Below are 23,557 nucleotides of genomic sequence, written 5' to 3'. Positions count from 1 at the left end.
GCTGTTGAGCTTTGAACAAAGCAGAGAGAGATCTGCCCCAAAATCAGACAGGCGAGCTCCTTTGATGGCGACCACAGGCAGATTAGCCAATTGAGATGTCATCAGTGAGTGATGTCATCAGTGATGATGCCATCAGTGATGCAAATTGTGATGTCATCAGTGGGTGATGTCATCACTGATGATGTCACTCAAGCAATTGTGATGTCACAATTGATGTCACAGTTGACGACAATAGTGACAAACAGACAGACAGCAACTCCAGACAAGGGAGGAGATGAGAGGGAGGAGATGAGAAGGGGACAGAATGTAGGGAAACAACAGTAGAATCCAGAAGGAGGCGGTAATGCAACATAAAGGATGCCAACAGCCATAAAACACCACAGAAGAACTCCGGACAACTCTCCAATTACAGTAGTACGATAGGATATACATATCAATCCTAACCCCTAAATTAAAATGGGGAAAAACAACATATTTGGGGGGGGGGGGGGTCAAATGGAATTAGTAAAAATAAAATAAAAGAGATTATCTTGCTCTTTCCCCCTCTCACTCTCTTATTCTCTATTCCCCCTTCACCCATTTCCAAACAGCCTCAGACTAATCATGGCTCCTTCCATTAAGGGAATTACTCTCAATGGAGAGAGAGGACATTTGAATGGACCCCCCCAGCCCCCTTCATTATACGTAGGCTTAACACTGTCATGAGATTGTGTACTAATTCACATGCAGACATAGTTGGTTGTTGACCAAAGCGCATCATCCCGCGGGTCACACGGCTCCCAGGATAATTACAATGCAGTTGAAACTATTAAATTAAAGCTGATTTTCAAACCCGCATCGCATCATAAAGTAAATTCAATTAAACATATGATGCACATCAGAGCAGAGTTCTGGGTGGAGTTCACAAAAAATACTTGGGTTGGTAAGAAATTATATGGGTCATTAGAACAGATGTTAAAAGGATTTTTTTTATTATTTAAATTTTTTGACCCAAAGATGGCTGGATCTGGGGGAGGGGGGGGGGGGAGGTCGTCACATCCATTAGAATCAAGTAAGTGGATTGAAAAACCCTTGCTGAAAATCTCTTCATGGGAAATAAAGTGGAAAGTGGTTTGAATTGAATTATAGGGCATCTCCTGTGCTAAGTGAAAGAGGGGGCACCTGCAGCAAGCCGATGCTACTTCACTACACTCGCTGCCTGCTGCTTTCTCACCTTTCCCACCTCAGCCTCCCTGCCAGCCCACTCTGCTTCTCTGTCTCTCTCCTGTCTGTCAGAGCAACTTCTGCTCCACCGCACAAGACATGTTCAGAAGAAGAGGGGGGAGGAAGGAAACGCAGCTGGAACGGACAACTGAGACAAAAGGGGAGAGAGACAGAAGAAGAATGAGAGAGTAACAGAGAGAATCAGAATCACTTTTATTGCCACAATATGCAAAGACTACATACAAGGAACTTGTCTTGCAAGTATGCAGCTTAGCTATCGTCTAGCACTCATATCAATATTCAGATGGTTGAAAAAAGTATCCAAAAGACAAAATTGCAAGTGCAGTCCAATATATACAGTACAGGAACGCACAAAAGCCAGATATAAAATGTTTAGAGAGCAAGAGTAGCAGAGAAAGGGAGGACACGGAAGGAAATCAGAAATCCTTTATTGTCATGGTACAATGAAATCAGGAGTGCTACTCCTCATCAGTGCAGTTAGGGGACAATATCACACATAGCAGCAATATCACGGGCAAAATTTGAAAATAAGTAAATGGCGAATAAGAAGAATAGATTAAATATTTACAAAATATACAGTGGAGGTTTGTGCCAGGGTAAGTGTGCTATGTTTGTTTACACTGGAATAGATTTCACTGGAGTATAAATAAGTGATTGCACTTGTGTGAGATGTATTGCACTGGGATAAATATGGAATTGCATCGGATATAAATATAAATTATTCCACAAGAATAAAAGTTAATATTGCACGCAGTGTTTCTGTTTCCGTTAGCCGGTAATTGCCGGACTTTTACCGTTAAAATTAATCAAAGTCCATCAAATTAAAACCTCCCGGTCACCAAGTCCCTAAACACAATTTTGAATTGTAATAGGCTCAAATTAAATTTCCACACATCTCCTTCTTTTAAATAGCCAGGCTAAGTGAATATTGTTATGATGTGTATGTTATAGCCTACTTTATGATGTGTATGTTATATAACCTACCTTATGCGATGAATGAAACATTTAGAATTAGGATGCGGCTACAGTACCACGCCTGCCCTGCATTGACATGCAGAGATGAGAGAGAGAGATGAGACATGGATCAAACTTTAAAAGTATTATCTGAATGCAAGCGGGTCTAACATTATTATCAATAACGATGATAATGTTATTAAAACCAGATTACCGCAGATTGACACGCGGTGGTCCTTTGTGGGTGAGGCGTAACCTTGCTTGCAAGATGGATAACCTCGCGAGATCAAAAGAGATTCTCTCTCTCGGCAGTTGAGATGATTGGTCGAACCATGGCCGGCTCGACGAATCAGCGGCAGCCTTAGGCGGGCTTAGGCTCGTCTGGGCAAGTAGTGGGTACATGGTCTTTGTAGTTCTTTTCACTCGTCAACATGGCTGCCGCCGCGGAAGTGACAGGCAGTCTGAATGAAATTGAATGTAACGTTCCCAATTCTATGTATTCAATTCTAAAAAACGACCCTCAACATTTGGGAAGGCTAAGCCACACAACTAGTTCGTTATAATGGAACGTCATGCTTCGAAGGCGACTTTACGACGATGAGGAGGACGGTGAGGACTCAATCAATGATAGGCTACCACGGAGATCAGGCACAGGCACCTTCCTCCGCTCGCAAACGTGACGTCAGAGGCATGGCGATCTGATTGGTTGAAGTTAACAGGCACCAGCGGTGATAGACAGATGGGTCATCCAATCACCTGCCAAGTAGCTTGGAAAAAGTGCCCGCCTCCGTCAGCGGGTTGGGTTACTGCATTCCCAGATCGACTGGTTTAGTGAAACGTAATGTGGAGCTAAACCGTCCATCTGGCAGCGTCAGGTTAGGTGAGGGGGTCCTTCAGGGTTCATTCGGGGCATTTTGGAGTTGACAGTTCCTATGACCCAGGGATAGGAACTGTTCAAGTTCAAGTATATTTATTGTCATTGTTAAATTGCTCCAACAACGGGATATAGACAAGCATCTCCCTGAGACGTACAGTGCAACACCAGGTAAAGTGCATCGGCCCAAATAATAAATACATACAATAAATAAATACATTATTCTATAAAGGCATCAGAGTTAGTGACTGTTCAGTAGTGCATGTAAACAGTGAGTCCAGAATGTTGTACAGAGTTCGTGAGCAATGAGTGTGAAACAGTCAGAGGTGGTCAGAGTTCATTGTTCAGGGGGGGGGGGTGTTGTGTTTTGAGGGGTAGTGTTCAGCAGGCTGACAGCTTGTGGGAAAAAGCTGTTAAGCATCCTGGAAGTTTTAGAGCGGATGGACCTGTATCTCCTACCTGAGGGCAGGAGGACGAACAGATGATGAGCCGGGTGAGATGAGTCCTTGATGATGCTGTGGGCCGCACGGCGCAGGCAGCGGGAGGAGTAGAGGGAGTGGATGTCCGGGAGCGAGGTCCCAATGATTTTGCCCGCCGTTTTGATGACACGCTGCAGAGCGTGCTGGTCTGCTTTGGTGCAGCTGGAGAACCACACTGACAGACAGTATGTCAGCACGCTCTCGACGGCACATCGATAGAAGTTCACTAGGAGCCTCTGTGTCCGGTGGTCCGAGCTTTGATGGTCCTGTAACGCCTGCCAGAGGTCACCAGGTTGAATAGGTGGTGACCAGGATGGGAAGAATTGTCTTGGCTTTACCGAAGCAGCAGGATCTGGAGATGTCTTCCAGGGAGGGCAGAGGGCAGACAATGGTTTTCTGTGCCATCTTGATAACCCTCCGGAGAGCTCTTTTGTCTGCTTCTGAGCAGCCGGCGTACCACACTGTGATACAGTATGCCAGCACACTCTCCATGGAGGAGTGGTAGAAGGCCAAGAGAAGCAGAGAGAGAGAGAACTAGCCTTGGCTCCAGACAATTGGAGATGTCAGCCTACCAATCGTCTGGGAACTTCGGATAGAGACTGAGAACGGAGTCTAGAGGAGAACATGCTGCAGGTGGTTGGAGGAGAGCCATGATGGTCAGTTGTGTGATGGCCCACCGGGGGTTATGGCCTACTTTAGCTAATCAAAAAAAGTTCAGGTCAGCCAGCGGGTCAGACACACAGCTGGTCAGACACACAGCCACTCGGTTCAGCCTCCACTTGACTGTGACCAACACAGGCTGGGTCAGTCCTTCCAGTCTCTGTATGGCAGAGTGTGGTCCTCCTGAGTGGTCCTGAGTGTGGTCCTGGAGGCATACGGTGCTGTAAAGATACACCTGGAAGAACCTTTCAGCACTGAACTAGGCAACTTGGCACGTTAGTAGTAGGGCTGGGTATTGGCCCTGGGTAAGGGCCTCACAATGATGCGTATCACGATACACGGGTCAAAAAAATCGATACAGCAATATATCGCAATATTTTTCTGGAAAATCAATATAGTATCTTGGGGGGGGAAATATTGCAATATATTGCTCTATCTATTATTTTATTTTTTTGCACCGCCCTAATTGGTAGCAAGAGGTAACTGAAAACTGTTTGAACTTCAGTACCACGAAAATATGTGATATGACGTGATGTAAAGTGCACACACTCAAGTTTAACAAACCGCCCGGTCTGTGATGCTTCAAACCAGCTAGATGGTTTAACAAACCGCCCGGTCTGTGATGCTTCAAACCAGCTAGATGGCTCAGAGACGAGACTGAGAGGGAAAAGATTCAGGACTTTTGTATTTTATATACAGTATATAAATATATAATATATATATATACTGTATATATATATATATTATATATTTATATTATATATATATATATTATATATTTTTATGATCACTTCCTGCCAGATTTCCTGCTAGAGACTAGAATTTAATTTGGGCGAGTAGATTGAATCCACGGCTTCTCAATTAGGTGATATGGAACCAGTGGGCAAGATCTGAGTTTTTCCCAGGAAGATGCGGAAGCCTTTGTTTAAGCTGTGATTCCTCGAATGGCCACTTCAGGCAGGGCTCAGAAGTCCCGTCGTTCCTGTTCACCCCCATGTTAAAATGTCCCACTTTGTAACAGTAATTAATTAAGCATCGTTACAGCCTGAGCCTTAGCACGGTTTTGGTCTATAGCTAATTTCACCTTTTCATAACAACTGTAGGGGGGTCATTTCTTATATAACTCGCACACGTTTGGAGTAAAATAGACGATAGAAAAGGGGGTGATTGACAGGTCGCCTGTCCAATGATCGCGCAGCTTGGCCCAATAGCAGGCGGAGCTGCGGCTCTGGGTAACCCCCATCTCACGTGAGCTGCGCAAGGACTCAACCCATTCCCTCGCACTCTGCTGAGGAAAAATCAAGATGGCGACGGCCACCGCTTCAACTCAAAATGGGAGCCCCAAATCAATGGGATAGCTCTGTCCATATTTTTTAGGTCAGTGGATGGAACGTTCTGCTCTTCTGCAGCCCCCCTTGCCTTATGATTTAGGTCAGGTGTATTTTTACATGAATCTTTTTACGACAATCCTGCCTACTGTATATAGTGCAGCTTTAAAGGTTGAGTCTGTAGAATTGAGGGCATTTAGCGGAACAGACTTGGCAGAAATGGAATATAATGTTCATACTGTACTGTAAGTATTTTTAATTAGTGTATAATCGCACGTGTCCACACCGTCTGTAAAACCAAAACAGATGCAGAATTTGAAGAGAGGTGTTTGCACTGCGCTGAAGTTAGTTTGAGATATTCAAACATTCACTATGTGATAGGTGTCAGGTGCTAGAGGGTACAGTATCCCATGCTTTTTGATTTTGTCCTTCACTATCTGGATTCTTGGCCAAAATATTTGATTGGTACTCTAAGGCCTATAAAATAACCCTTCAGCCAGAGGTGGAACTCGCCATCTTTGTCTGCTCCTCCCTACGGCTGTATAACAAACAGTCTCTGATGCAGGGGATGACTGTCGCCAAGAGACTCATTCTGAAGGAGTGGAAGTCCCCCTCTCCACCTTCTTTTCAGCTGTGGCTGACGGACATGGTCTCGGTTATACATATTGAGAGACTCCGGTTCCTGAGGACCAATTCATTTAAGAAATTCACAACTATCTGGGACCCATTTCTAGCCTACTTAGACAAGGTTAACAAGTAACTTGCTCAGCTGACTTCATGGACCCCTTGCGTGGGATCCCACGCACATCTCCCACAAGCACATAAGCACTTGACGCGGCTGTTAGCGCCACGCTGTAACATGAATGTTGATATGTGTATGTTTTTGTTTTTTGTCTGAGCTTGTTTTTGTTTTCTATGTTCTGAAAATTGCAAAATAAAATATGGGGGGAAAAATAGTGGTGTGAAACTTTGGGAATCTCACGATTCAATTTGATTCTGATTCTTGGGTGTCCGAATCGATTCAGAATTGTTTCTCGATTCAGAACCAATCGTTGATTGAATTAATAGAAAAGGGGACACTATATTTCAGTCTCTTGGTCCGGTATACTGTGTGCCAAACAATTCACTGGTGTCCTGAGTCCACTGAAATACATCATGAAACATAACTGGCGATTAAGATAAATGGTCCACGGCCCTTTATTTTAAAAAGTTAACTGCATTAATGATGAATGAATAAATGAATTTGAAAGCATGGTACAGTCTCCTGCCTGTCTGAGAAATGAGGGGGAGGTGGAGTGTTCCGCTATTTTGTTATTAATTAACGTTCTGTCTCCAGCAGTGGAGAGCAGCCTCTCCGCCTCTCCCTCAGCTCCTCCAGGGACAGCGGGTGCAGGGCTTTTGAGGAGAAACACACTGATCTGACTGAGTTATTTTCTTCAACAACACATAACACTAAAATCTATAAAAGGGTGGGTTTTGTATAGGATAGTACACATCTAACAGTACAACAACAAAATGTGTATAAAAAAAAAAAGCGTGATTTTGTATATGATTGGGTAAGATAAAGGCTACAGTGCTAAGTGTGAGCAGAAAGTGCATACAGTAAGTGCAAGGTAACAATGATCTTTTGTACAAGCTAATGATGATGAGGTGGTCGCACCGGTCTGAACCAAATAGAGTTCCAAAGTCTGACGGATTCACCATCAGCACCAAGGGACTTACCCACCATTCATTTTTCCATAGACATTTCGTAAAATTTTGAAGTTTGATTTGATCAAACCAAGCGATGCTATTTAGATTCAGGAGAGAGCGTGTAACACCTCAGAGTTAAAGTTGTTTATAGGGCTACTTGCTGATTTCCAAACACCTTTGTAACATTACAATGTCTGTAGTATTATGTATGGCAAAAAACTGGCAAAAATTAAGTTGGGGAACCCGTTTTGCCGTTTTTGCGAAGAAATTTGCAAGCCCCCGCAAATACTGTGGAGATTGGTTGAATTTGCATTAATTATTCCGATCGGAAAATCGCAATTTCCCGCGGTGACTAAATATGTCGTTTTTCAGCTCAATCCCTCCTCTTGTGTATCTACTGTATATAGTACTCACGCACACACAGTATATCCATGCTAATCTAACACACTCTTATCAAGCTAATTTAGTCTCTCCAATGGTTCCTCAGGATGTTTTTTTTGTTCCATTTAGCAAGGGGAAAAATTGGGTTCATTTGCATCAATTTGCACACTGCATATCATTACTCGGCTCTGAAACGATGTGCCAATCACACACCACAGCTACAGTATACACTCCACCAACACACACCACACACACCAACACACACCACAGCTACAGTATACACTCCACCAACACACACCACACACACCAACACACACCACACACACCAACACACACCACAGCTACAGTATACACTCCACCAACACACACCACACACACAAACACACACCACAGCTACAGTATACACTCCACCAACACACACCACACACACCAACACACACCACACACACAAACACACACCACAGCTACAGTATACACTCCACCAACACACACCACACACACCAACACACACCACAGCTACAGTATACACTCCACCAACACACACCACACACACTAACACACACCAACACACACCACACACACCAACACACAAACACACACCACAGCTACAGTATACACTCCACCAACACACACCACACACACCAACACACACCACAGCTACAGTATACACTCCACCAACACACACCACAGCTACAGTATACACTCCACCAACACACACAACACACACCACACACCACACACACACCATAGCTACAATATACACTCTGCAGTCTGTTCTTCTCTTTATTTCATTACTGAATAATGATGTCCCCCATAACCAAATCTTATTGTGTACTTTCTTTGTAGGTAAATACTAACAGTGCTATTGTGTGTGTGTGTGTGTGTGTGTGTGTGTGTGTGTGTGTGTGTGTGTGTGTGTGTGTGTGTGTGTGTGTGTGTGTAGGTCTGTGTATGGAGAGCTACAGAGTGAGACACATTCATATGTGGACCAACTGCCAGTGTCTGAGATCATCCATCAGGTAAGGGACACACACACACATTCATCATCTTCTCCATTTTCTTTGTAGTGGAAAATAGTGTTTCCGCACGCGCGTGTGTGTGTGTGTGTGTGTGTGTTTGCTTGTAAGTCTTAACAGTCAGGATGCTATGTGCCTACTGTACTTGGGGCATCAAAAAAGTTGTCTTGGGTGCTTATAGAACACACACTTGAGAGGTTGGCAGTGGAGGTAGCCACACACCAATACATGTATGTGGGCTAAAAAAAAACTCAATAAACAGTCCACATGCCGAGATCAATGCAAAAAATATTGTATTTTTAATTCAAGACATCTGTGAAGTCAAACAGTGCTCAAAGTGCAAACAAACAAGTGAATTAAAAAAAGCAGCAAACGTTTCAGTCCTTGACTATCACTAGTGCGAGTAGCGAGTTTAAATTCACTTATTACTTTTTGCATTTTGAGCACTGTTCTGACTTCACAGATGTCTTGAATTAAAAAGACAATTTTTTTGCTTTGATCTCAGCATGTGGACTATTTCTTTGTTTTTGCACAGAGATATTGGTGTGCGGCGGCCGGGTATCTCCGCCGTTTGTAAGTCTTTGCATTTGAAAGCCGATGCATCCCCCCCCCCCTCTCTGTTCCTGTCATTCGGAAGTGTATCCGCGACGCGCTCATCCTTCATTTGGAGGCAGAACAGAACACTATGTGCAACATCCACCAGCAGATGTGTTTGTGTGGTCTCCATGGCGACGGCTGTCGGTGTGAAATGCAAGCGCCTCCCGGTCTCGGCGTGGAGGGGCCACCGTGGAATCCAGCAGAACGGAGCGGTAGGGAGGGAGTGTGGCGAGGAATTGTGCCTTCAACACATTCCCAAATGGATTGTGGCTTCCAGTCGGGGTGACCTTCACAAACCAACGCCCATTCCTCCCCGTTCCACCTTTGGAAACGTGTGCTCCGCATTCAAATAGGGAGTCTTGGTTCCTCCATCACTCTTGGAAGATTTTCCCATTATCAAGCTATTAAAAAATACTCTACGTCCAGTTGCACTTGCGCTGCAGAAGAGTGAGGAAGACACATTAATCTTTGCCAGAGGCAAGAGCAGACTTTATTGGTGCTTGCGTTCGGGGGGGTTCAGGTCCCAGTGGATTCGCCCACACTAAAAATGTAGGCACCGACTCCTGGTACTCCGACTGAGGCACTTTACATGAAGGCATCAACCAAGTGGGAGAATAGGAAACTCAACTGAATTCTGAATGGCCTTTTAAATGGAATCATAATGTCATATTCTCAAACTTTATGTTTAAGTTATATAGAATTTTATTGTTTAAAAAAGAAAATCTCAGATTTATTATATATATATATATATCCCCCCCCCCCCCCCCCCCTCCTCAATCATTGCTTCTAGCGTGGCGACGTTTGGATGCGTTAGATCCATGATGGGGCTCACCTGGTAGCACGCGTGCCACGGAGGCTCAGTCCGTCGCGCGGCCGACGCAGGTTCGAATCCGACCCGAGGTCCTTTGCCGCATGTCATCCCCTCTCTCACTCCCTTAAAAAAAACGTACAAAAGATCTATTTGATGCGGTCACATGTGGGCTTTGAGTTTGTTCTGAGACTACTGTAGCTGTAGCTGTAGTGTTGGAGAGGCTGGTGTTTGATACAGTGATGTTGTTGGTCTCATCTCTCTATACACGGGGGACTAAACCACCACCCTCGCTCACTTCACTTCGCTTCACTTCAGTTCTTTATTGTCCCACTGGGGGACATTCAGCTTGCAGCAGAGCTCAGATAAACAGTACACACACTTAAGCATACAACAACAACAACAACACATAACACTACTCACATCTCTAAAAGGGTGGGTTTTTGTATAGGAATAGTACACCTCTAACAGTACAACAACAAAATATGTCAAAAGATGGATGTTGTATAGGATTGGTAATGGTATTTATAAGATAAAGTTTGTGAGCAGAAAGTGCATACAGTAAGTGCAAGGTAACAATTATCTTTGGTGCAAGCTAATGATGATGAGGTGGTCGCACCGGTCTGAACCAAATAAGAGTTCTGACGGGTTCGTCATCAGCACCAACGGACTTATCCACCATTCATTTTTCTATAGACATTTCGTAAAATGCTTGTAAAAAATAGTTTGATTTGAATAAACCAAGCGATTCAGCTACTGTATATTTAGAATCAGGAGAGAGCATAACATTTAAAAAAAAAAATCCCCTCCGTATTTTTCTTTCCCTGCTGTCCCAGCCGTTGCCCCACCCCCTCTGCCGATCTGGGCAGAGTTGTAGACTAGCACATCCTTCCTTCCGATACATGTGCAATCCCCAGCCGTTTCTTTTCACCGACAGGACGTAGCGCATGGCAGGATCACGCCATTCCCCCCAGTTCCCCTCTCCTCCTCACCCCTGAACAGGCACTCCGACCGACCAGAGGAGGCGCTAGTGCGGCGACCAGGACACATACCCTTAATCCGGCTTCCCACCCCGCAGACACGGCCAATTGTGCCTGTGTGGACGCGCCCGACCAAGCCGGAGGCAACACGGGGGGGGGGGGCTCGAACCTGCGACCCTCGTGTTGGTAGGGCATGGAATATACCGCTGCACTACCCCGGACGCCCTTCTCCTCTTTCTCTCACTCCAGCCCCATCAGACGCATCCACACATTCAACACACAACCACACTCATCAACCCCGGCGACCCCTGTCAGAGGTTTCGATTATGGGCTCGTACTTTGACAGCGGGAGCTCTGACAGCCGGCCTGCTCTCTCCCTCCTCTCACCGGCCCGTCTGCACCGCCGCACACTGACCAGTGTCCATCAGTGCTATTGACAGCTCTCCTGCTGTTGATTAACTGTCATATCGTATTTGTGCAGGACTCATCTACCTCTCACCCCCAGATAGCTTTGCTTTTCTCGCTTCTGTGGCAGCACTCTGTTGTTGTTGTTGTTGCTGTTGTTCTTATTTATCAAATGCACTGATCTGGAGAACTCGATGTGATTGAATCTCATGAGTTGCGACGTCTGAAATATTCCCCAAAGTGGTCTCTGTAAGCTGATTTCATTTGCGCCACCGGAAACATTTTCTCCTTCAATTGTTCTCCCGCTGTTTCGTCCTGCGAGCGATCCGTTTAGTTTTTCAATATGCCCGTAGAGAACACCAGGCGATAGCTGCTAATAGAAAAGTCATGGGGCTGACTGACAGTGCATATATAAGACAGCGCAGCATGGCATGTATACAAACCTCCCCCTCGTGTGTGCGCGTGTGTGCGCGCGCGTGTGTGTGCGTGTGTGTGTGTGTGTGTGTGTGTGTGTGTGTGTGTGTCTGTGCGTGCACGTGTAGTTGATTAATGCCCTGTCACCCTTGGCAGGTGTCTCACTATTGGAGATGGGGTGAGTCCTCTTCCCAGCCCCACATATCTCATCCTAATCACAATATGTTCAGTTCTGGAAAGAACTGGAAGGAGCTCTTATATTCCCCCCTCCCCTCTTTCTTCTCTTGTGTATTCTATTCAATTCTATTTGTTTCTTCGCACTGCTGTGATTCCTGGTCTCTGGCGTCAAATAGTTATTTGTTCTTTTGCCAGCTTGACGCCGCGCCATACGGCTCTGGAGAATTGAAAATGGAAAGAGTGAAAATGAATGCTCCCCCCACCCCCGCCCCCGCCCCCCCCCTCCCCTCCTCTCCTCTCCACACGTCACCCCTCGGTTCCCCTCCCTCACCCTGCAGCAGTGTCACTCCTGAAGAAGATGAAGAAGTGAATGTTGGGCCCCGCGCAGATCACAGGCCAAACCCACTCCCGACAGCCGCGCTCCGTTTATCAAATGTCAATTATAATTTGCTTCGCCGAATCGCCCGGGCTTGTTAGCGGCGAATGATCGCCCGTTAGGGAAAGAAAACATCCTTTATGAGAGAATAACGCGCCCGCTGCCTTGACTGTCCCCGGCGCTTCCTGCAGGGGCTTAAATGTCACGGCGAGGCGGCGCACTGTTCTGGCGGCGCACAATGGCTGCTCTTCCGTCATCTGGCTCGCCACATAAATCGCTGCAGTTTTGACCTTGGTGTGCGAGCGTTTGGCAGGGCATTTCACACCTCCCCCGACGGCCATTAGCATCCAGCATGGCCACGTTAATTAGCGCCAATCAATCAGACGTGGAGCTGTTAATTGATTTCGTTAGTGAATTGAATACGTGACACAAAGCACATGTAATAGAGGGACGCTGCTGCACTAGGTCCCTGTCCTTGGCAATGAGATGTGAATGGTACAGTCAGTAAAGGTCAACAAACAGTCGCCTCTTTTCTGCTTCTCTCTCCCAAATATTTCTCTCCTCTCTAGATTACTTATTTAAACCTGCTGTAAGCCATATCACACCTTATTTAAACCTGCAGTAAGCCATATCACACCTTATTTAAACCTGCTGTAAGCCATATCAGACCTTATTTAAACCTGCAGTAAACCATATCACACCTTATTTAAACCTGCTGTAAGCCATATCACACCTTATTTAAACCTGCTGTAAGCCATATCACACCTTATTTAAACCTGCTGTAAGCCATATCAGACCTTATTTAAACCTGCTGTAAGCCATATCAGACCTTATTTAAACCGGCTGTAAGCCATATCACACCTTATTTAAACCTGCTGTAAGCCATATCACACCTTATTTAAACCTGCTGTAAGCCATATCAGACCTTATTTAAACCTGCTGTAAGCCATATCACACCTTATTTAAACCTGCTGTAAGCCATATCAGACCTTATTTAAACCTGCTGTAAGCCATATCACACCTTATTTAAACCTGCTGTAAGCCATATCACACCTTATTTAAACCTGATGTAAGCCATATCACACCTTATTTAAACCTGCTGTAAGCCATATCACACCTTATTTAAACCTGCTGTAAGCCATATCACACCTTATTTAAACCTGCAGTAAGCCATATCAGACCTTATTTAAACCTGCAGTAAGCCATATCAGACCTTATTTAAACCTGCTGTAAACCATATCAGACCTTATTTAAACCTGCTGTAAGCCATATCACACCTTATTTAAACCTGCTGTAAGCCATATCACACCTTATTTAAACCTGCTGTAAGCCATATCAGACCTTATTTAAACCTGCTGTAAGCCATATCAGACCTTATTTAAACCTGCTGTAAGCCATATCAGACCTTATTTAAACCTGCTGTAAGCCATATCACACCTTATTTAAACCTGCTGTAAGCCATATCACACCTTATTTAAACCTGCTGTAAGCCATATCAGACCTTATTTAAACCTGCTGTAAGCCATATCAGACCTTATTTAAACCTGCTGTAAGCCATATCAGACCTTATTTAAACCTGCTGTAAGCCATATCACACCTTATTTAAACCTGCTGTAAGCCATATCACACCTTATTTAAACCTGCTGTAAGCCATATCAGACCTTATTTAAACCTGCTGTAAGCCATATCACACCTTATTTAAACCTGCAGTAAACCATATCAGACCTTATTTAAACCTGCTGTAAGCCATATCAGACCTTATTTAAACCTGCAGTAAACCATATCAGACCTTATTTAAACCTGCAGTAAGCCATATCACACCTTATTTAAACCTGCTGTAAGCCATATCAGACCTTATTTAAACCTGCTGTAAGCCATATCACACCTTATTTAAACCTGCAGTAAGCCATATCAGACCTTATTTAAACCTGCTGTAAGCCATATCAGACCTTATTTAAACCTGCAGTAAGCCATATCAGACCTTATTTAAACCTGCTGTAAGCCATATCAGACCTTATTTAAACCTGCAGTAAGCCATATCAGACCTTATTTAAACCTGCAGTAAGCCATATCAGACCTTATTTAAACCTGCTGTAAGCCATATCAGACCTTATTTAAACCTGCTGTAAGCCATATCAGACCTTATTTAAACCTGCAGTAAGCCATATCAGACCTTATTTAAACCTGCTGTAAGCCATATCACACCTTATTTAAACCTGCTGTAAGCCATATCACACCTTATTTAAACCTGCTGTAAGCCATATCAGACCTTATTTAAACCTGCTGTAAGCCATATCACACCTTATTTAAACCTGCTGTAAGCCATATCACACCTTATTTAAACCTGCAGTAAGCCATATCAGACCTTATTTAAACCTGCTGTAAGCCATATCAGACCTTATTTAAACCTGCTGTAAGCCATATCAGACCTTATTTAAACCTGCAGTAAGCCATATCAGACCTTATTTAAACCTGCTGTAAGCCATATCAGACCTTATTTAAACCTGCTGTAAGCCATATCAGACCTTATTTAAACCTGCAGTAAGCCATATCAGACCTTATTTAAACCTGCTGTAAGCCATATCACACCTTATTTAAACCTGCTGTAAGCCATATCACACCTTATTTAAACCTGCTGTAAGCCATATCACACCTTATTTAAACCTGCTGTAAGCCATATCACACCTTATTTAAACCTGCTGTAAGCCATATCAGACCTTATTTAAACCTGCTGTAAGCCATATCAGACCTTATTTAAACCTGCTGTAAGCCATATCAGACCTTATTTAAACCTGCTGTAAGCCATATCACACCTTATTTAAACCTGCAGTAAGCCATATCAGACCTTATTTAAACCTGCAGTAAGCCATATCACACCTTATTTAAACCTGCTGTAAGCCATATCACACCTTATTTAAACCTGCTGTAAGCCATATCGCACCTTATTTAAACCTGCTGTAAGCCATATCGCACCTTATTTAAACCTGCTGTAAGCCATATCACACCTTATTTAAACCTGCAGTAAGCCATATCAGACCTTATTTAAACCTGCTGTAAGCCATATCACACCTTATTTAAACCTGCAGTAAGCCATATCACACCTTATTTAAACCTGCTGTAAGCCATATCACACCTTATTTAAACCTGCTGTAAGCCATATCACACCTTATTTAAACCTGCAGTAAGCCATATCAGACCTTATTTAAACCTGCAGTAAGCCCTTATTTAAACCTGCAGTAACATATCAGACCTTATTTAAACCTGCTGTAAGCCATATCACACCTTATTTAAACCTGCTGTAAGCCATATCACACCTTATTTAAACCTGCTGTAAGCCATATCACACCTTATTTAAACCTGCAGTAAGCCATATCAGACCTTATTTAAACCTGCTGTAAGCCATATCAGACCTTATTTAAACCTGCTGTAAGCCATATCAGACCTTATTTAAACCTGCTGTAAGCCATATCACACCTTATTTAAACCTGCTGTAAGCCATATCACACCTTATTTAAACCTGCTGTAAGCCATATCAGACCTTATTTAAACCTGCTGTAAGCCATATCAGACCTTATTTAAACCTGCTGTAAGCCATATCAGACCTTATTTAAACCTGCTGTAAGCCATATCAGACCTTATTTAAACCTGCAGTAAGCCATATCAGACCTTATTTAAACCTGCAGTAAGCCATATCAGACCTTATTTAAACCTGCTGTAAGCCATATCAGACCTTATTTAAACCTGCTGTAAGCCATATCACACCTTATTTAAACCTGCAGTAAGCCATATCAGACCTTATTTAAACCTGCTGTAAGCCATATCACACCTTATTTAAACCTGCAGTAAACCATATCACACCTTATTTAAACCTGCAGTAAGCCATATCAGACCTTATTTAAACCTGCAGTAAGCCATATCAGACCTTATTTAAACCTGCAGTAAGCCATATCACACATTATTTAAACCTGCTGTAAGCCATATCACACCTTATTTAAACCTGCTGTAAGCCATATCACACATTATTTAAACCTGCTGTAAGCCATATCACACATTATTTAAACCTGCTGTAAGCCATATCAGACCTTATTTAAACCTGCAGTAAGCCATATCACACCTTATTTAAACCTGCTGTAAGCCATATCACACCTTATTTAAACCTGCTGTAAGCCATATCGCACCTTATTTAAACCTGCTGTAAGCCATATCACACATTATTTAAACCTGCTGTAAGCCATATCACACATTATTTAAACCTGCTGTAAGCCATATCAGACCTTATTTAAACCTGCAGTAAGCCATATCAGACCTTATTTAAACCTGCTGTAAGCCATATCACACCTTATTTAAACCTGCTGTAAGCCATATCACACCTTATTTAAACCTGCTGTAAGCCATATCAGACCTTATTTAAACCTGCTGTAAGCCATATCAGACCTTATTTTAAGCCATATCAGACCTTATTTAAACCTGCTGTAAGCCATATCAGACCTTATTTAAACCTGCTGTAAGCCATATCAGACCTTATTTAAACCTGCTGTAAGCCATATCAGACCTTATTTAAACCTGCAGTAAGCCATATCACACCTTATTTAAACCTGCAGTAAGCCATATCAGACCTTATTTAAACCTGCAGTAAGCCATATCACACCTTATTTAAACCTGCAGTAAGCCATATCAGACCTTATTTAAACCTGCTGTAAGCCATATCACACCTTATTTAAACCTGCTGTAAGCCATATCAGACCTTATTTAAACCTGCTGTAAGCCATATCACACCTTATTTAAACCTGCAGTAAGCCATATCAGACCTTATTTAAACCTGCAGTAAGCCATATCAGACCTTATTTAAACCTGCTGTAAGCCATATCACACCTTATTTAAACCTGCTGTAAGCCATATCAGACCTTATTTAAACCTGCTGTAAGCCATATCACACCTTATTTAAACCTGCTGTAAGCCATATCACACCTTATTTAAACCTGCTGTAAGCCATATCAGACCTTATTTAAACCTGCTGTAAGCCATATCAGACCTTATTTAAACCTGCTGTAAGCCATATCACACCTTATTTAAACCTGCAGTAAGCCATATCACACCTTATTTAAACCTGCTGTAAGCCATATCAGACCTTATTTAAACCTGCTGTAAGCCATATCACACCTTATTTAAACCTGCTGTAAGCCATATCAGACCTTATTTAAACCTGCTCTAAGTCATATCACACCTTATTTAAACCGGCTGTAAGCCATATCACACCTTATTTAAACCGGCTGTAAGCCATATCAGACCTTATTTAAACCTGCTGTAAGCCATATCAGACCTTATTTAAACCTGCTGTAAGCCATATCACACCTTATTTAAACCTGCTGTAAGCCATATCAGACCTTATTTAAACCTGCTGTAAGCCATATCACACCTTATTTAAACCTGCTGTAAGCCATATCACACCTTATTTAAACCTGCTGTAAGCCATATCAGACCTTATTTAAACCTGCTGTAAGCCATATCACACCTTATTTAAACCTGCAGTAAGCCATATCAGACCTTATTTAAACCTGCAGTAAGCCATATCAGACCTTATTTAAACCTGCCGTACGCCATATCACACCTTATTTAAACCAGCAGTAAGCCATATCACACCTTATAACCAATCCTGAAACTAACGTGTGCGATGTGGAGATTTCGTTATAGTCTGAGTCACGGGAATAGAAGCAGGCTGGTGGGCTGCGATTGGCTCTGACCATTTCAGTCGGAGCGAAGATAAATCCTTTTCCGCTCCCTGCGTATCGCTCTCAAATGCCTCTGCCGCTGTGAAACAACGCTAGCCACTGTAGCAAGCTAGTAATCTACACACTGAAAATGGCAAGGTTTGACGAAGATTTGGATTGTGCAATAAAGCAGGCTTGGTACTTTCGGTGGATGGTTGTAAAGATAACGGAGCCTTTTTTTTACGCTATACCAGAATGAGAGTGAGTTGAGCCAGACTCTCTCCTGCGCAGCGCGAAACGTAGTGTGGAGATAATCTGGCAAGCAAGACTAATTGAGACATCATGATCTAAACCAATTAGGGCTGTCCCGATTAGGGCTGTCTTTTCCCCCCACATTTGAATATTCTATTGAGGTTTTCCACGAATATTTGAATGTCTGCCGTAACGTCATGACAAAAAAAAAAAAAGTCAATTTGAATTGAGTGATTCATTGGAATAAAAATTATTTTTGTTAAATCAACTTTCTTTAATGACTATAACTGCAGTGAAAATTGCACAGTATAAATCTTGTACTAGGATGATCTCTACTTTTCTCAACCATTCATGTACATTAAGCTCTAGTAGTTTGTTCATTCAAGCATCACCATTATGCAAGCTATATGATAAGAGAGGATATTGCAAACTGCACTGGATTCCAATGCTGATTCCCCCCGAAATCACAGCATTATGAATGAATATTTTAATGTCCGAACTATTTGCCCTAAAACCAACATCCACACAGCAGCCAGCTGTGTTGCTGTTTATCCACACAGCAGCCAGCTGTGTTGCTGTTTATCCACACAGCAAGCTGTGTTGCTGTTTATCCACACAGCAGCCAGCTGTGTTGCTGTTTATCCACACAGCAGCCAGCTGTGTTGCTGTTTATCCACACAGCAGCCTGCTGTGTTGCTGTTTATCCACACAGCAGCCAGCTGCGTTGCTGTTTATCCACACAGCAGCCAGCTGTGTTGCTGTTTATCCACACAGCAGCCAGCTGTGTTGCTGTTTATCCACACAGCAGCCAGCTGTGTTGCTGTTTATCCACACAGCAGCCTGCTGTGTTGCTGTTTATCCACACAGCAGCAAGCTGCGTTGCTGTTTATCCACACAGCAGCAAGCTGCGTTGCTGTTTATCCACACAGCAGCCAGCTGTGTTGCTGTTTATCCACACAGCAGCCAGCTGCGTTGCTGTTTATCCACACAGCAGCCAGCTGCGTTGCTGTTTATCCACACAGCAGCCAGCTGTGTTGCTGTTTATCCACACAGCAGCCAGCTGTGTTGCTGTTTATCCACACAGCAGCCAGCTGCGTTGCTGTTTATCCACACAGCAGCCAGCTGCGTTGCTGTTTATCCACACAGCAGCCAGCTGCGTTGCTGTTTATCCACACAGCAGCCAGCTGTGTTGCTGTTTATCCACACAGCAGCCAGCTGCGTTGCTGTTTATCCACACAGCAGCCAGCTGCGTTGCTGTTTATCCACACAGCAGCCAGCTGCGTTGCTGTTTATCCACACAGCAGCAAGCTGCGTTGCTGTTTATCCACACAGCAGCCAGCTGTGTTGCTGTTTATCCACACAGCAGCCAGCTGTGTTGCTGTTTATCCACACAGCAGCCAGCTGCGTTGCTGTTTATCCACACAGCAGCCAGCTGCGTTGCTGTTTATCCACACAGCAGCCAGCTGCGTTGCTGTTTATCCACACAGCAGCCAGCTGTGTTGCTGTTTATCCACACAGCAGCCAGCTGTGTTGCTGTTTATCCACACAGCAGCCAGCTGCGTTGCTGTTTATCCACACAGCAGCCAGCTGTGTTGCTGTTTACACCTCTTTTCTAAAGCTGCTTGTATAAATCCCACTCTGGTGCAAAGCTCCTCCCACTCCATTCAGTAGCTTTTTGTGTTTTTAAAACGAATTTGGCTCCTCCCTCGCTCCTGAAAAGCACCCACACCCCCTCCCATTCAAATAAATAATAAATAATGTAATGGTGGAATCGATGAAGTGAGCAATGTGTTAGACTAGTAAACCTGCTGCCTAGGCCTGTAAGGTCTGGCAACGCTACACTGGTAACAGCGACATTTCTCCACATGTACATGTTAGCTTAGCTATTCTCCTTTATGCACGGTGCAATGCATGTCACATTAAGCCTGCGTAGTGCAGATTCAAGATATTTATTGTCACTCCGTGGGACCATTACGCATGTTTGAAATTCATATGCTAGGGGGCTCCATTACAGGACATAGTGCAAGAAAAATTGTAGGTACATAGTCAAGTAAGCAGTGTACAATATGTACACTGCAATATGTGTACATAAACAAGGCAAACAGTGTAAGACACAATAGAATATACATTTAATTGAATAATAAAAATAAGAGTTTGTCGGTAGAAGGTGCAGTCAGGGCAAGTTGTGCAGCAGTAATGTGGAAATGGCAATACAACAGAATTATTGCACTGTATTGTGTGTGTGTGTGTGTGTGTGTGTGTGTGTGTGTGTGTGTGTGTGTGTGTGTGTGTGTTTGTGTGAGAGCGTGCATGCCGTGTTGTGAGGGTGTGTTGTGTGTGCAGTGGCTTTGCTGTGTTATTTACATATTTTTGAGGTTTCCGATGCCCTCTAGTGGTCTGAAAATTTCGGCTTATTGCAGCTTAGTTAAATCCTTTTTCTCTGCTTCCCTCGTGTCTGCATATCTTCATTAAGGGTCGTTGTCTGGTTTAAGTATGGAGTCAGACAGTATGGTCTTGAAAAATCTGCATGAAAAATTTGAAAGTTGTGTTTTTTTTTCCAGACCTAGAAAAGCTATGAGAAATTGTTTTTGAAGTCGCGCACTGTAGAACTCTTGATAAGCTTCTGCTCAGCCGGTTAAGGGTACAATGTCACGCTCAGCTGCTGGTAGATGTAGTCAAGAAATAATAACCTGTAAGACAAATGTCCCGGTTGTCCCAAGTGATTGTTGTCAGCAGCCAAGAGGAGGCCTTCAGAGGCCTTCAGATGAGAACTGAGATTGTGCTGCACGGTGTATGATGGACTGGAGTCGTCACTGAATCTGATTAGGAAAAATATCTAGGAACCATAGTGCCTCTTGTCTTCTTCCCTAGTGTGCATCTCTTCCTTTCTCCACTTCACACACCTCTCCCTGATGCCTGCTGTGTGGGTGTGTGTGTGTGTGTGTGTGTCTGAGTGTGTGCGTGTGTGTGTGTGTGTGTGTGCGTGTGTGTGTGTGTGTGTGAGTGTGTGTGTGTCGCCTGACATATGCTCCTCTCTCTCTGGGTGTGCTGACGCGGCCTCCTGTCACACTCGATCCATCTCCCCCTGCTCTTCCTTACCCAGGGGCTTCACGCTTGTGCATCCACACACACGTGCGCTGCACACACAAACACTCACACGTGCACTGCACACACACTCACACATGCACACACAAACACTCTCTCGTGCACACACAAACACACTCACAAGTGCACACACAAACACTCTCGTGCACTCACACTCACACATGCACACACAAACACTCTCTCGTGCACACACAAACACACACACGTGCACACACAAACACACTCTCGTGCACACACAAACACACACACGTGCACACACACTCACACGTGCACACACAAACACACTCTCGTGCACACACACTCACACATGCACACCTCTACCTACCGGTGTCGCACAGGTCAACATCGCCGCCGGCCATGCGCTACCACTTGTCTCTCATCAGCACTACTGCCGGCCTCTGGCTCCGCCCCCAGGCGTCTGTCCCTCTGTCCCGGTCTCTGTTGCTCCTGTCCTGTCCTCCGGGAGCCACAGCATCACTAAAGCCACACTGTCCCTGTCCACATTCTGACCCCCCATCCCTCTCACTGTATGTGACACAGATCATATCAGATGTTTAGTCCAGTAGGAAGTTAGAACTGGGGGGGGGGGGGGACACAGTATCTGGAAAACATATGGGTGTAAAAAGGGGCGGTCTAATTTTGTTGTTCTTTTGGTCTGAGTGAAATGTTCTATGGTCTCCCCTGATTCTAAATATAGCTGAATCTCCCCTGATTCTAAATAAAGCTGAATCCCCTGATTCTAAATATAGCTGAATCCCCTGATACTAAATATAGCTGAATCCCCTGATTCTAAATATAGCTGAATCCCCTGATTCTAAATATAGCTGAATCCCCTGATTCTAAATATAGCTGAAACCCCTGATTCTAAATATAGCTGAATCCCCTGATACTAAATATAGCTGAATCCCCTGATTCTAAATATAGCTGAATCCCCTGATTCTAAATATAGCTGAATCCCCTGATTCTAAATATAGCTGAAACCCCTGATTCTAAATATAGCTGAATCCCCTGATTCTAAATATAGCTGAATCCCCTGATTCTAAATATAGCTGAAACCCCTGATTCTAAATATAGCTGAATCGCTTGGTTTGACAAAGTATTTTTATCACGTCTATGGAAAAATGAATGGGGAATGAAATCCCTTAGCCCCCCCCATGCCATAACCCGGAAGAGGGTGTGACTTTGGCACAGCAGCCTGCGCTCCATGCTTGGCAAACGCCTGGCCATGTCTGCTTTAGCATTCTGGAGGGCAGTGCTGCTCTATTGATTTGACTTGATTGAACTGTTAAATAAATTTAGAGTCAGACGTAATCCAATTTTAGCGCTGGCCTCGCTCTTTCTGCATCCGAATTGGCAGCATCCTCTCCTAACCTGGAGTTTGGATTGAAAAGACAGCTTTGAGACACGGTGAACTGCACTGTGTGCGCACACACACACGCGCATGCACACATACACACACACACACACACGCACATGCACACACGCACAGTCTGAAATTAACTTTTTGGCTCCCCTGCCAAGGGATGGTAAACTACAAAAAGATCACCTGCCAAGAACAACCTTCACCAGCCAAAGTAATTATTTTACACTTTTCATAGAGATCATGTATGGCCGTTTTCTACAGTTTCTCATGTATAGAATCAGGTATTGTGCGTTAGTTTAAAACGAGCTCACTCGCACAATGTATCAAGTTCTTTATGAAATACACTAACACACACACACACACACACACACACACACACACACACACACACACACACTGTTGAAGTTGGAATATTATTTCCCATTTTTTAAACATCCAGGTAATTTGCAGTAGGGCTGGGCAATATATTGATATTATATCGATATTATAAGTGTTGTCTTTTCCTGGTTTTAAAGGCTGCATTACAGTAAAGTGATGTCATTTTCTCAACTTACCAGACTGTTCTAGCTGTTCTATTATTTGCCTTTACCCACTTAGTCATTATATCCACATTACTGATAATTATTTATATAAAAAAAGTTAATATTTTGTGAAAGCACAAATAGTCAGGGAAGGAAACCCTGCCTTTGTATTTTATTTCATAAAAGTGCTTGTGACATCTCACATGTGGCTTTCTTTGACTTACAATTTAGCCCACTTCATAG

The 23,557-nt window shown here is 43.7% G+C and overlaps 1 protein-coding gene across 1 annotated transcript in view; it reads left to right on the top strand.

Annotated features, from left to right (window-relative positions):
- Nucleotides 1-23,557, top strand: part of pigk (phosphatidylinositol glycan anchor biosynthesis, class K) — a 44,953-nt gene that overhangs the window by 17,062 nt on the left and 4,334 nt on the right. Inside the window, exon 10 of the mRNA XM_083653832.1 lies at nt 8,536-8,611. Coding sequence (XP_083509958.1) covers nt 8,536-8,611 — 76 coding nt within the window. The remainder of the gene's footprint in view (nt 1-8,535; nt 8,612-23,557) is intronic.

This window comes from Poromitra crassiceps (assembly GCF_964638095.1).
Source record: "Poromitra crassiceps genome assembly, chromosome: 17".
NCBI classification, from domain to species: domain Eukaryota; kingdom Metazoa; phylum Chordata; class Actinopteri; order Beryciformes; family Melamphaidae; genus Poromitra; species Poromitra crassiceps.
Note: the sequence above shows the minus strand (reverse complement) of the source record. Positions and strands in the feature narration are given on the sequence as shown.